This window comes from Panthera uncia, chromosome F1 (genome assembly GCF_023721935.1).
Source record: "Panthera uncia isolate 11264 chromosome F1, Puncia_PCG_1.0, whole genome shotgun sequence".
Taxonomy (NCBI): Eukaryota; Metazoa; Chordata; class Mammalia; order Carnivora; family Felidae; genus Panthera; species Panthera uncia.
The window spans coordinates 6,582,959-6,597,081 of NC_064813.1; the positions used below are offsets into that span (position 1 = coordinate 6,582,959).

General features: G+C 36.7%; 1 protein-coding gene and 1 long non-coding RNA gene across 15 annotated transcripts in view; one reads left to right on the top strand and one right to left on the bottom strand.

Annotated features, from left to right (window-relative positions):
• The window catches only part of CEP170 (centrosomal protein 170), a 124,630-nt gene that overhangs the window by 99,362 nt on the left and 11,145 nt on the right, over positions 1-14,123 (top strand). For 8 of the 14 annotated variants that reach the window (XM_049633833.1, XM_049633822.1, XM_049633826.1 and 5 more), the window contains 3 exons: positions 4,397-4,631; positions 9,521-9,698; positions 11,728-11,898. In XM_049633833.1, the coding sequence (XP_049489790.1) occupies positions 4,397-4,631; positions 9,521-9,698; positions 11,728-11,898 (584 nt within the window). The remainder of the gene's footprint in view (positions 1-4,396; positions 4,632-9,520; positions 9,699-11,727; positions 11,899-14,123) is intronic. The other 6 variants (XM_049633823.1, XM_049633831.1, XM_049633835.1 and 3 more) reach the window with 3 other exon arrangements.
• LOC125925092 (uncharacterized) overlaps positions 1-14,123 on the bottom strand; it is a 187,511-nt gene that overhangs the window by 63,885 nt on the left and 109,503 nt on the right. The gene's annotated exons all lie outside the window — the stretch shown is intronic.

The following is a 14,123-nucleotide window of genomic DNA, read 5'->3' on the forward strand; positions in this document are numbered from 1 at the left end:
TTGAGTGGAAAAAGAAAATAAAAAGTCTTAGCTTTTGAAATACAATTGAAAAGAATGTAAAATCATACTGGTCAGTGTTGTATCAACTGTAAACTTTAAAGGATTTAGAAATATCTGAACCCAGAGCCTGTGATATGTCCAGATTGGCATATGTGAAAATAATTCTGTGATGTTTCAAATTTCATATTTTAGGCCATGTCTTAAAAAGTTTTTCAAAGAAATGTATATGATAAAAACATAAGAATGGAAATACCTGATTGGAAAACAGAGTAAAAGTTCTTTTATGCTTCTTTAATTCTGATGTAATTTGCTTTTAGGAAAGTTTAGTCCCCACTGTCCCCACCCCAGTTCCTTCAGTGATCCTTCAATATCAAGTTACAGTAAAATATCCAGATTTATTTTGATAAGATGCTTTTAAAACTAAGTGTGCGGAGTTATCAAAATAAAGCAGTTGGTTTGCATTATGTTTTAGGTGCACATTCTAAAAAATAGCATCATTTTAACATCCTTAGAATTTTTTTTAGACTGATTTCTCATTTTTATTCTAAACTTCAAACTTTATGGATGGTAGGAATGAAATGTTAGGCATGCATGGCTTCAGTTCTTTCTTCCTCCAGGTCAAAGAGCAATATAGCACATTGTCAGGGATCTTTTCCCCAAATGATCTTATTGCTACGTGCTTATAAACATACGTGTAAAATATGTTTGTGGTTTCGTTTCCCACAAAGATATTGTGATAGAAAGTGTGAAAATGCAGTGTTTGTTTCCTGAAATGTGTTTGTTAAGTCTGTAGTTGTGATTGCGTTTTAAGGCCAACAAAGCTTTGGTTAACAGTAAGAGAAATCTGAGCATTCACAAATGAATAATGCTAAGAACTCTTTCTCCCTTTTTAAATTCTGGATGGTATGTTTCCATAGCGAATATAGTAGTTGATTATTTCCACAAGAGGAAGTGCTGCATAATTTCATAACTAAAATAATTTTCAGGTTAGCTGTAAAATTAATTAAGCTGATCTTAGAGCTGATTTTAATCTATGTCCTATACAGCCCTTCACCAACCAAGGAGCCTCTTAGGGATTGGCATTTGAAATAGCTTCTATATCAATGTTCAATTTAATGATTTATCAGAAATGCCTTTTTATACCAGTATATTAAATAAGCCTAATGCTATACAATTAAATTTAATTCTTTATAGAATTTTACCCAAACAAAATAAAATTCAAGAAGAAGTAGTAACATTTTTCTTGATGGGTAGAAATCACAAAAATTACCATCCTATGAGAAATTGAGGCTGTTTTATAAAGAATTAGCCTAACTGGAATTTTTTTTTTTTTTTTTTTTTTAAATAAAGATTTTCTGGGGTACTTGGGTGGCTCAGTCAGTTAAGCTTCTAACTGTTGATTCTGACTCAGGTCATGATCTCATGATTCATGAGATGGAGCCCCTCGTCAGGCTCTGTGCTGACAGTGTGGAGCCTGCTTGGGATTCTCTCTCCCTCTCCTTCTCTCTGCCCCTTCCCTCCCCTGCTTACTTGCTCATTTGCTCTCAAAATAATAAATAAAATAAGTAGGCATTAGCAAAAGTTAAAAACATTTGAACTTTAAGTTTACTCTGCAACAACTAGCAGATGGTAGGGATTTTTTTTTTTTTTCCAGATAAACTGTGTTGCTGCTGTAGTTTAGAAGCAAAGATTAAGAAAGCAAAAGCTATTGAAAGAAGTTCTTTGAGAAATAACAGGTCCTGGCATGAAATCCCCTTTCCTGGTCTCTTGGCCCCCGAGTAGTGATCTACTCTTCACTGTTACATGAACAGAGTGGTGTCCAGACATAACTGAGCCCTGCTTCCTAGCACGCCCTGGAGGATAAGTTTTCCAGGGGTAAAGATAACCCTTGATCGGTTGAAGAGTTATTAATCCTATTTTCATTTCTCTGCTGTACCCTACTTTTTTTTTTCTCTCTCTCATTTTGCCCTCAATTTTAACAGGACAGACCTAAACATGTTACCTTTCAGTTTGAAAAATATGCTCTGTCCTTGTGGTTGCTTTTCTTTGTCAAGATATTACTGAACTTCACTATTCTTACCAGATAGTAAAGTAGACCTGTAAAACTAAGTGGGAACTTTATGAATGTCATTTGAAAAAGGGATTTTTCTCTTTTATTCCTCAAATATGTAATTATTTTCTGATCTTGAGACTGAAACTATTAAAAGTTATTTCTAACGTGACTCTACTGACACCTGACTGTCAACTGGCAATCAGCACCTGGTTCTCAGTTTCCCATTCTGCCCTCCTGTATTGTCCCACTCTTGAAATATACCAGGCATTGATGCTATTCTTTCTAAGTTACCTCTGAGTTAACTAACTGAGCTCCATCATACCTACTTAGTTTACCATCTCCTACAGTTTATTGAAACTCTTTGTTAGTGGTTTTTTCACTCCAAACAACTTTCCGTTGTAAGTATGGTTTCCATAGTTCCCAAATCAAAAATCAGGAAATTCAATCTAACAAATGATCTTTTCATTATTTCTGAACTTGTTTTCTACGAATAATATTCTAAGGTAGCAAAACAAATAAACATCTAACGCTTAGTGAAATGCCTTTGTTAAAATATAGCTATTTTGCAATATTTTTAGTGTTTTGCTCTTATTCCTAAACTTTTTCTAAAATTGTTTTCAAGTCTTAGGGTCAGTTCAATTCGTAGGATTTTTCAGATGTCTAGAATTTAGTAATTTTCCACTATGGTAAAAGTAGTTTTATGTTAATGAACGATCTTGGTAAAACCAGAAACAGTACTGACTACCACCTTCAAAAGGCACTATGAATAATTACCTAGAGTTCTATACATGTGTTTGCACACACTTTTACAAAAAGCCGTGGAGTTTCTGCTTATCTTCTTGTACCCATGAATCTTGTTCCAAGCTCCAGGAGCTTCAAAGGGGAGTGTGAATCAGGACAAATGGGTAGGCTCTGACTTAGGGCATATTCCTGATTACAGATTTCTCTGCTTCTTAAACCAACTCTTTGGCAATATATACCAGTCAGTTTTGTCTGACAGCCACCTGAGACTTACAGAGTCCCAGACAAAAATGTGGTTTGGGGAGGAAAAGACATGAGTGCATAAAATCCTAGTGAGGTAGGATGAAGGAATTCCAGACTTCACCACGATGCAGCCTCGGGTCAGTTTCTGTTTTAAAAGAAGGAGAGAGAGAGAGAAAGAAAGAAAAACAAAACTCTTCTGATATTAATAGCAACTAGAATTTATATAGCAGGTGCTAAGTTTTTGTCCCTGTACCCACCAAAAACATCTGCTTTTCGCTAGGTTTTCCCTAATTTGAGAAAAGCAAATGGCCAGTAGCTAGGAATTCACTTACTTTTTCAAAAATATTCATTAAACATTTGCTAGCCAGACACTCTGCAGCAAGTCCTAGGTAGGCAGTAGTAGATTCCTGCCCTTGTGAAGCTTGCTGTAAATCAGCCATCATTGCCCTGTTTTTGACCTCTGTATATGCCTCACAAATTATTTGTGTGTTTGGTTCTTGCATTAACAGTACTAGTGAAATTAATTTGTCTTCTGATTTTTCAGATGTGTCAACAGCACCATCTTTTAAATGTCTTTCCTAACCTCAAACATGAAAGTGGTTGCCACTTTCTTTACTGTGAATATTCACAGTATCTCCTGTGCCTTAAATGTCAGTGGTTGTGAGAATAGCTTTGTAGAGCTTCGCTCCTTGTAGGTCTTACGCCATTGTCTAATTTCACTGTATGCTTTCAGTGTCAGAGCAGCCGCGAGTTGTACTGAAGATGCTTTGTTGTGTTTTTACCATGTAAAAGATTTTTTCCAATCATAGCGTAACAGGATGTTGAATGACAGAGGTAATGTTTTTTTTCTGCCATAAAAGCATAATTTCCACAGCAGGAATTATGCACATTTGTATGTTGGGAAAAGAGGGTTTACCATATCCATGTTGCAAGTCCATGTGGCATGAGGAAATCTTTTCCCTTATTTCTGTTGTTGTTGTTACTGTCGTTTTCTAAAACAAAAATCCATATCGTCACTCAAATGAGAACTATTTGCAATGATAAAGTACCCAAGTTAAACATTTATGGATAGAGCTTGCTTAGTTGTTTATCATTAGTGAATTTTTCATCTGAATGTTTTATTCACCATACTATGGAAAACGTGGTCTTTCGATTGTTTTTAATTCCTCATTGTTTTTAATTCACCGAAGTATATTGTTTCTATCTTTAAGGAGTAGTAGACTTATTTTCGTGAGGTATGTGTATGTCAGTTATTGAAAGTTGTGCTGTGTGTGTCTCATGGTGTTTTTGAAATCATGATTTTTATCTCCTTTAAAAGGTAACATAATAATTCTTTTTTTAATAATTAAACTAATTTAGTAAATTCAAGATGGAGGCGCTTTCCTACTGATTATGCTTCCACCTCAGAAGATGAATTTGGATCAAACCGTAATTCCCCTAAACATACTCGTCTACGTACTTCTCCAGCCCTGAAAACCACTCGGTTGCAGAGCTCTGGGTCAGCAATGCCTACTAGTTCTTCGTTCAAGCACCGGATAAAAGAACAGGAAGACTACATCCGAGATTGGACTGCTCATCGAGAAGAGATAGCCAGGTTGGTTCTAAATGGATTATCTTTAAGAGCTGGAATTTCGTGTCAGTGTTTCAACTCGATAGCAAAAGCGTAGCTTTTATTCGATTTCTACAGATTGTCCAAGGAGTGAAATCCTCAGGTAGCTATGCACGCACTTCCATCCAGAGTGTTGCTCTCCATCCAGTTTCTCTGGGTTTGTGTTTTTAGTGCCAGTGCTACTAACATCTTGTAGAACTAATTTATTTTGCTTGCAATCCCCTTTCTTCTTTCTAGTAGAAATGCCGATGAGTTAATACCACTTTTGAAAGGTGGTATTGGCTCTACACCATTAAGAATTGTGCAGCTAAATTTTTGAGTACTTTTCCTTTTACCTTCCACTTCCAAAGAGGTGATAGTATAGTTGTTGGAGATACATGGCTCTTATTCTCTGGGGAGAATGCGAGGATGTGGATTTTTACTCATACTTTTATGAATTCGTGAGGTACAGTTGAACCCTTTATTATTTTGAATATTAAATTTGTTTATTATACCCTGTAGGTTATATGATTAAAAAGTAAAATTCATGCTGCAGATGTGATTTTTAATGAGTACCTTATCACGTTTGAACACTGAGGAGAGGCTGTACTCCGATGCTATTGTAGTTAAAATATGGGTTTTGTTCATTTTGTAAGATAGTACATTTTACTGTGGTATACCGTATGTCACCTAAACGTTTCCCCGTGACACGCTACAGTTGTTTCTGCCTTCAATTTAAGACCATAAACTTCAAGTTTTACACTTGGCAACATTATTAAAGAATGTGATATGTAATAGTCCAGAGATGGTTTTTAAAAAAATAAACTCTTAACCATAATTTAATGGTGTTTTATCTTTTTTTTTTTTTTTTCCCTTTGCTCTGTTGACTTCTGTGAATTATGTTTTTTCTGGCTCATTACTTCAATGTAATGTCTATGGTTTTTGGTCGCTAATGACTATTGTAATTGCTTTTAATTGCTTATCATTCTTTGAGAACATGCCCTTTTAATCTCACTGTGCTTCTTAAACATTTTTATTTTACCATATAAATCACTTTTTGGGAGACTAATTATTGAAGCATTGTGAGCCAGTTCCAGTTAGGGGACAGGCATATGTATGTGCTTTGGGATCCCTGAGTTATTAGGAGACCACAGGACGCCTGCAGTGAGGGAGTTTCTACCTCTTTTTATTCTTGTGGGCACGGCTGGCCTCACTCTCCTGACATCATTTCCCTTCCTGTGGAGGGGGGACCTGCTGCAGCTCAGGAGGCACCTGATGGTTCCCCTTAGGGGGCCACCTCTTTGAAATCTGGACCCCTCCTTCCGGGCCACACCCACTTCCTTGCCCCCAAACAGAAAAGATGCTGCGGAGGGGAAAGTGCAGGGGAACTGGAGGTGACACTTTCACTTGGTTCTGTCTTTATTATGTGCATTTTATTACTCCTGTCTCTTGTGTGTCTTGTTACCCGTAGCGGGACAGCTAATGGGCCAGGCCTTTTAACTTCTAATGACTTTATGCCTTTTCCCTCTGGTTTGTTAAGTAGCACTGTGTTAATAAAACTTGCCTTTGGGATTTTAATTTTTTAAGGTGTATTTTTCAGCCATGTATCTGAAAGCAATGAAAGCAGATGGATTGCAAAACTCCAAATAAAATGTGTGCATCATTTTAGAATTTCCCCTCCTAGCAGATTTGATGGGGGTGGAGACTAAGAATAAGAACGAGGATTACAAATCTAAGCATTGAAAAAAAGCACAGATACAAGAGATGTAAAGAAATACTTTATTATAAAATATTCCAGTGAGTGTAAACCTAGAAGCTTACGGAATTCGTAAGCTTCGATTTAACAACCTTATGAATAGGTCCGTACTTTACACTGAATCATAAATCTATTATTTCTACTTGAAGATATTTATAACTTTGATTTTCTTGATAATTTTGCTTTTTAGAATTCCTAATGCTGGTTTTAGTAGGTGCTGAGATTTTTAAGCCATGTGGATTTAAACCAGTCTAACGGTCTGTATTACTGAGTTGACTTTCAGATACAAATTGTTGTGTAAGAAATTGCTGGCATATACACGATACACTCACAAACGAAAAGGTGGCTTTGGGGTGCTTGCCAAGTGAACAACGTATGTTGTGTATACACACGTTAAGAGTTGTTCGTGTTGGTACAGTTGTTACCACATGACCTGTTGACGTTGCTATTGTCTGTTTTTTTTGACTCATTTTTTTCTAATTAACTCCTGCTTTCTACAAATATCAGAAGCTTCATTGTACAAAAGTCTGCATACAAAACTTGAGAGCAAAAAATAGATTTTTTGGATAAGCTCATGCTTATCTATTTTTTGTCTCATTAAGCTTGGTTATTCTGTTTTTCATCCTACTTCATTTGTTTCAGAAATGCAAAAATTGAATATATCATCTTAGAGAACACTTTATGTGAGATATAGCATGACATAATAAAAAGATCTAGTTACACCACTTAACCATTTGTGACCTTGACCAAAAAAATGGTCACATAACTTCTCCTAAGCCTTATTTTCCTCCTCTGTAAAACGAGATGGTGAATACCTCTCCTCCTGCAGGGTGGCTGTGAGAATGAAGTCAGTTGATGAGCATAAAGCTTCTTTACAATGGTGCTCACGGGGCGCCTGAGTGGCTCAGTTGGTTAAGCGTCCGACTCTTGGTTTTGGCTCAGGTCATGATCTCACGGTTCGTGAGTTCAAGCCCCATATCAGGGGCTTGCCTGGGATCCTCTCCCTCCCTCTCTCTCTCTCTCTCTCTCTCTCTCTCTCTCTCTGCCCTTCCTCTGCTCTCTCTGTCTCTCAAAATAAATAAACTTTAAAAAAATTAAAAAACAAATATAATGGTGCTCACTATCAAATAGTGGTTTTGACTGTATTATAATGTAATGGTGCTCATTACAATTGTTGTAAGCTTATGAGAGCAGGGACTCTATCTGCTTCTCCATCATTATAGCCCTTAGGTCATAACACGGTTCCTGGAACATAATAAGAGACCAGAAAGTGTTTATTGGTGTTCTTCCTACCTTTTTGTATTGATAAATAAAGGAAGTGACCACAGATTGTTCTTGGTAGGCCATAAGCTTTCATTTAGCACCTTTTTTTTTAATCTGTAGTTAAATTATTATGCAATTACTGCATTCCTTGGAAGTCTTACATTTTGCTCAAGTCAAAACATGTTACTTTGCTTCTGCTTTCGATTTTAAAGTTGAAGAAGCTTTCATTTGAACCTTTTGTCATTTCAAAACCCAAATTGAGTTCAGTAGGTCCATAACTTAGAAGTTTTTCAAGTCTCATTGAATTGAAATCTTTTTGATTAAAACAGGAATATCAGTAGTAGATTATGTAAGTTTCTCTCTTTTAAAAATAGAGAAAAATCAGTTTTTTCTTTTGCTTATCACTGGTTAATATTTATTTAGTTCTACAATCTGTGTGGCTGATGACACAAATAAATGGCTCTCCGGGAATGAGCTCTAAACCTGGAATGTGGCCCTCTGCCTTAGCTATTTGTAAGTTGTGTTGTCATGAGCAAGCCTCTCACCTTCTCTGAGAATGTGTCCTCATTCACATTCAGTTAGAGAAGGCCTACCTCACAAGAACACTGTGCCTCTCAAATGACCTCATGTGTACTGTGAGGTGCTGTGCATAACAGACTCCTGTGTTGGGGTTTTACTAACCTCTTTGGCCACCTGGGGGAAGCTTATGGATCTCTTCTCAGAACAGTGCCATTTCTTTTTTTTTTTTTTTTTAATGTTTTTATTTATTTTTGAGAGACAGAGACAGAGCGAGTAGGGGAGGGGCAGAGAGAGAGGGAGACACAGAATCCGAAGCAGGCTCCAGGCTCTGATCTGTCAGCATACAGCCCGATATGGGGCTCGAACTCATGAGCGGCAAGATCATGGCCTGAGCTGAAGTCAGACACTTCAGCTTCAGACTGAGCCATGCAGGTGCCCCTCAGAACAGTGCTTCTAAATGCATAAACATAGGGACTCTGGGTGGCTCAGTCAGAGAAGCATCCAACTCTTGATTTTGGCTCAGGTCATGATCTCACAGTTTGTGAGTTCAAGCCCCGCATCAGGCTCTGAGCTGACAGTTGGGATCCTGCTTGGGACTCTTCCTCTCTCTCCCTGCCCTTCCTCTGCTTGTGCTCTGTCTGTCTCTCAAAATAAAATAAACTTTTTAAAACTTTAAAACTAAATAAATACATAAACATGAAATTACTTCGTTGTGTTTCAGTATGATTGCATTTCTTTGTGATGTTATCAAAGTATTTTTAAAGTGACAGAGTAATACCTGGAACTTTGTTGCTGTGGGTTTAATGACCGCAGTAATCTTGAGGCAGTGATGATGAAAGGCTCTGGGACACCTATAGCAACCATACTATCTATGATTTCCGTGGGTGGAAAAAACCCCAGTATCACTAATTCTGCTACTGTTTGTTACCCGAATTCTCACTGAAAGAAATGCTAAGCTTCAGGTGGAGGTTAGTGAGAATGAAGTTGTAATTGCTCCTTCTTATCCAGGTTCATGGACTCCTTGGGTTCTTCTGTTTACCACCCCCAAGTCTAAGAGCTGTCATCTGTTAGTGCTGGTCGTTAACATTAACTGTATTTTGAAAGATGTGTCACTACTTCAAGGTGTTTAACATATTTTTCAAAGTGACGTGAAATTTAATTTTATTAATTTTTGGAATTAAAGCTTGAAAGCTTTTTTGAGTATCAAAATAGTTGATAGGATTTCCAAAAAGTCTTAAGTTTTTGGTACAGATCTTTAATTAGATGTCGAGCTTATGTAATGGATTCTATCACAAATGATTGTGTCTAGACCTGTTGTTTAAAAGAGATTAAACTTCTTTTCTGAAACTATCACCAGGATCAGCCAGGATCTTGCCCTCATTGCTCGGGAAATCAACGACGTAGCAGGCGAGATAGACTCAGTGACATCGTCGGGCACCGCCCCCAGCACCACAGTAAGCACTGCGGCCACCACCCCGGGCTCTGCCATAGACACTAGAGAAGAGGTAGGAGATCTTCATGGACAGATGCAGAAGGTTCTTCCTTTTCTTTGTTTCTTTTGCTTTTAGCCTTTTGCTGAGTTTATTTGAGTTATACCCACCCTCCCTGTTTGCATGAAGCTCTGCATTTTCCAACTTTGGTTTAAAATTTTTCTTTTTATGTTTTTGTAACAAAACTAGCAAAGGCTAACATTTGGTCTATTATTCCATGAAGCTGTAAAATTATTTAAAACCGGTACTTTGTCTGCCAATTACTGGTATATAGTTTCACTGGAAAATATGACTGTAAATGACATCTGAAAAGCAAACTAAAATTTGATAAATGATTGTATAACACTTCCATAAAATTTGGCTATGAAAATACTTCAATTAAAAAGGCATTTTTATATGTAGCTGGCTAGTAGATACCTCTAATAGCAAATAAAGGAAAAATTGTACAGTTTCCACTAACTTTAAATAATTCTGTTGAAAATTACACATATATGCTTAAGGATACCTTGAAAACTGAAAGATATACACACATAGATACACAAAGATATATACACATACACACCCACACACAAATACATGCATATTCAGTTTTGAAACCTTCCTGTAAGTTCTGGAATGCAAGGTAGCACGTAGAGACTATTGCCCTCCCCAAACCGGAACCTCCTGCTCTCTGGCTCTCTTAACGTTGCTCCAGAGGGTGCCTTTAATGGATAATGAAAAATAAATGGTACTCTGACATGTTGGCTTTCGATCTGGTGCAGAAATACAAGCAAAAGATTGGCATTTGAGAGAATGAATTAAAAGTTTTATTGGGACAAAGCCACATTCTTTTGTTTAATTATCTGGCTGTTTTGTGATATAATGTCAGAAATGAGTAGTTAGACACTGTATGGCTGTAAAGCTGAAAGTATTTATTATCTAGCCTTTTACAGGAAAAAATGCCAGCCTCTAATGTGCTTCGTTAATTTTATAAAATAATGTCATCAATAGTAGCTCCAAATGGCTAGCCTTTTTGACAGATTCGATTTTGACAAACTCTATTAATAATCTCTTCCTTTGCTTTTTGTCACATTCCTTTTATAATCCAGTTCTTTAATGGTCATTTTTGTTGTTGTAGTTGTTGTTTTTCACCTTCATGTGTTGTCTAAGTTGGTAAATGAGCTTTTGTGAATCTGTGTAGAGTTTTGTTACCACATTGATCAATTGTAAATGTATATAAAATCATCCTCATTGGTGAAAAACAAAAGGATCTTCTTGGTGGCAAGACATACACAATTCTTCTGGTACATTTAAAACGATGAAGACATTATTTCCTCAGCTATCTAACTAAATGTTACCTAACATGATTATACGCTCACGCAGACCCAGTAAAATTACTCAGTCATTTCATTGAATAGACTTTCATTTTTCCTTTTTGTTTTATCTTAGAATATTGTACTAAAATTTATTCCTTCTTCAGTAAACCTGAGTTACTTTGTATTATTGGATGTGTATAATTTGCACTGTAGATGGCAGTATGTCATTTTCACTAGAATATGTAACTGCTGTAGCATTGTTAAAAGTTTACCTAAGACCAAAATACTTACTTTGTGGATTTAAAAATTGTTTCCTTTGTAAACTTAATTGGAATTTGCAATTTATGTATTTGTGAAGAAATTTGGCACCTGGATTTGGGGAAGAAAAACAAAAAACAACATAGGAAACTAAAAGAAAAAGAAACATTATTTTACATTGGTAAGGCATTGTGAGTAAAATGAACTTGTCCATCTACATGGCTCAGCTTTTTCTGTTTACTATCTGTTTTACAGTTGGGGGAAATCTTATCCATGGAAGGATTGAACTTAACAAAGTTCTGTATTTTGGATTTTAAAAATCTGTGTAGATGAACATCTATTTTATTAAACAGGCACCTTTGAAGAACTTATAAAAAGAAAGAGTAATTGGTTTATTGAAGATATCATGCTTCTGTTACTACTTGAGAATGTAATAACTTCTGTCTAATAAAAAAAATTATAATGCCAATATCGGTACTTACCCAAATTATTCTCATAAGGATATGCTTTTGTCCTATTAGTTGGTTGATCGTGTTTTTGATGAAAGCCTCAACTTCCGAAAGATCCCTCCATTAGTTCATTCTAAAACACCAGAAGGAAACAACGGTCGGTCTAATGATCCAAGACCTCAACCAACAGAGCCTCCTGATCACTTAACAATTACAAGGCGGAGAACCTGGAGCAGAGATGAAGTAAGTAAACCACAAACTTTAACAAATGTCAGAGGAAACATGTCCTGTTGTGGGAAAAGGAGGAACTGTTCAATAAATGGGGCTGGGGAAAAAAGTGCTTGCCCTTATGAGTAGAGTGAAGTTTCATCTTGGCATTAAATCATGTACAAAATAATCAACTACAAATGAGTTAAGTTTCTAAAGGGCAAAAGCAAAACTTTAAAACTTTTAGTTAAAAGTATAGGTAAATGTCTTTCAAAAAAAGACACAAAAAAGCTTTAAAATAAAAGACTGATAAATTAGAGTATATTGAAAGACTTTGTGAAACATGCAGTCAATGAAGGAGTAGTATACAGAATACATAAAGAAGGCCCTACCAATCAAGTAAGGCAAAAACAATCTCCACAGAAAAATCTCCAAAAGACATGAACAGCATTTGACTGAAGAGAAATTAACTGACGTCTACAAAATAGAGATGTTAAACCTCATGAGTATTCAGAGAAATACATTTCAGGGCGAAAATGTGATTCTTATTCAATTGGCAATAAATTAAAAATCTTAAAATAGTAAGTATTGGAGAGCTTGGATACATAGACTCCTTTTTGTGTTGCCACTAGAGGTTAAATTGGCACACTTTGGAAAAACAGTTTGACATTATTTCCTAAAGTTGAATGTAAACATGTCACATGATCATATCACACAGTTTTACCTCTAGTACAGGCTCAAGAGAAACCCTTTCCTATTGCCAAAAGAAGTCATGCAAAAGAATATTTATAGTACCGCTATGGGCCTAACAAAAACTTGGGAACTGTCTAACTTTTTATCAGCAGAAAGAGAATGTATAAACTGGTATGTTCACAAATTGAATACTTACAGAGTAATAAAAATAAATGAAGTACAGCACTATGCCACTACATGGATGAATTTTAACAGTATAACAGTAAATGAAAAAAGTAATTCTCAGAAGATATATAATGTGATTGTTTCTCATACATTTTTTAAAAATGAAAAGATATACTTAGGACAGAAATGGAAGTAACACATGATATAAAAAGGAAAGCAAGGGAATGATGAATGGAATTTAAGATACTGTTCAACTTGGGCGGAGGGCAGTAGGGAAATGGGGAGGGGGAAACCACAGAAGTAGAAGTAGATTATATCAGTCAGCTATTTCTGTATAACAAACTACAAAAATCTCACTGGCATAGAGCAGTAAGCATAAATTTATCACATACCTGTGGGTTAACTGGGACAGCTCAGCTGGACAATTGAAAGTTACAGGTTGAGGGGTGCCTGGGTGGCCCAGTCGGCTAAGCGTCAACTCAGCTCAGGTCATGATCTCGCAATTCGTGAGTTCGAGCCCCATGTCGGGATCTGTGCTGACAGCTCAGAGCCTGGAGCCTGCTTCAGATTCTGTGTCTCCCTCTCTCTCTGCTCCTCCCCATTCTTTCTCTCTCTCTCTCTCTCTCTCTCTCAAATAAACTTTGAAATATCTTTAAAAAAAAAAAGTTATAGGTTGAGTCCAGGTCTGCCCCATGTGTCTTTTATTGATTGGACGAGTGGGCTGGCTAAGGCATGTTCTTGTCATGGTTGTATCAGAAACACAAGGGAGCAAGCCCCACCATGCAGGCACACTTCACGTTCATGTCGTGTCTGCTACTGTCCCATTGGTGAAACCAAATCACACAGCTTGAGGTCAGAGGCAAGTATCCTCTTCCTATGGCATCGGGAGCAAATGGCTTATTGTTGCATTCTAGCCTTTGTTTTGGTGTTAGATTCATAAGTGCTTCTTACGTTATTCATGAGAAAGAAAGAAAAAGTGGTCCGTGTTGGACTAGTGAGCTATGTCATGAATTAAGAACTGTGATTAAAGGTGCCTGGGTGTCTCAGCTGGTTAAGCAAGCAACTTCAGTTCAGGTCATGATACGGTTCATGAGTTGGAGCCCCGCATCGGGCTCTGTGCTGACAGCTTGGAGCCTGAAGCCTACCTCAGGTTCTGTGTTTCCCTCTCCCTCTGCCCCTCCTCCCCTCTCAAAAATAAACATAAAATTTTTTTTAAAAAGAATTGTGATTAATTCTATATACTTGTGAACCAATGCAGATAAAAATTATTAAGTAAATGTGGCAGTGACAAATCAAGTAAAGAGAGGTTTATTGGAAAGGCTTATGATAATGGAAATTAGATGAAATGAGCTTGGGAAAAATTCAAGGATATAGTTTGGTTTATTCACCAGAAACTGGCTATT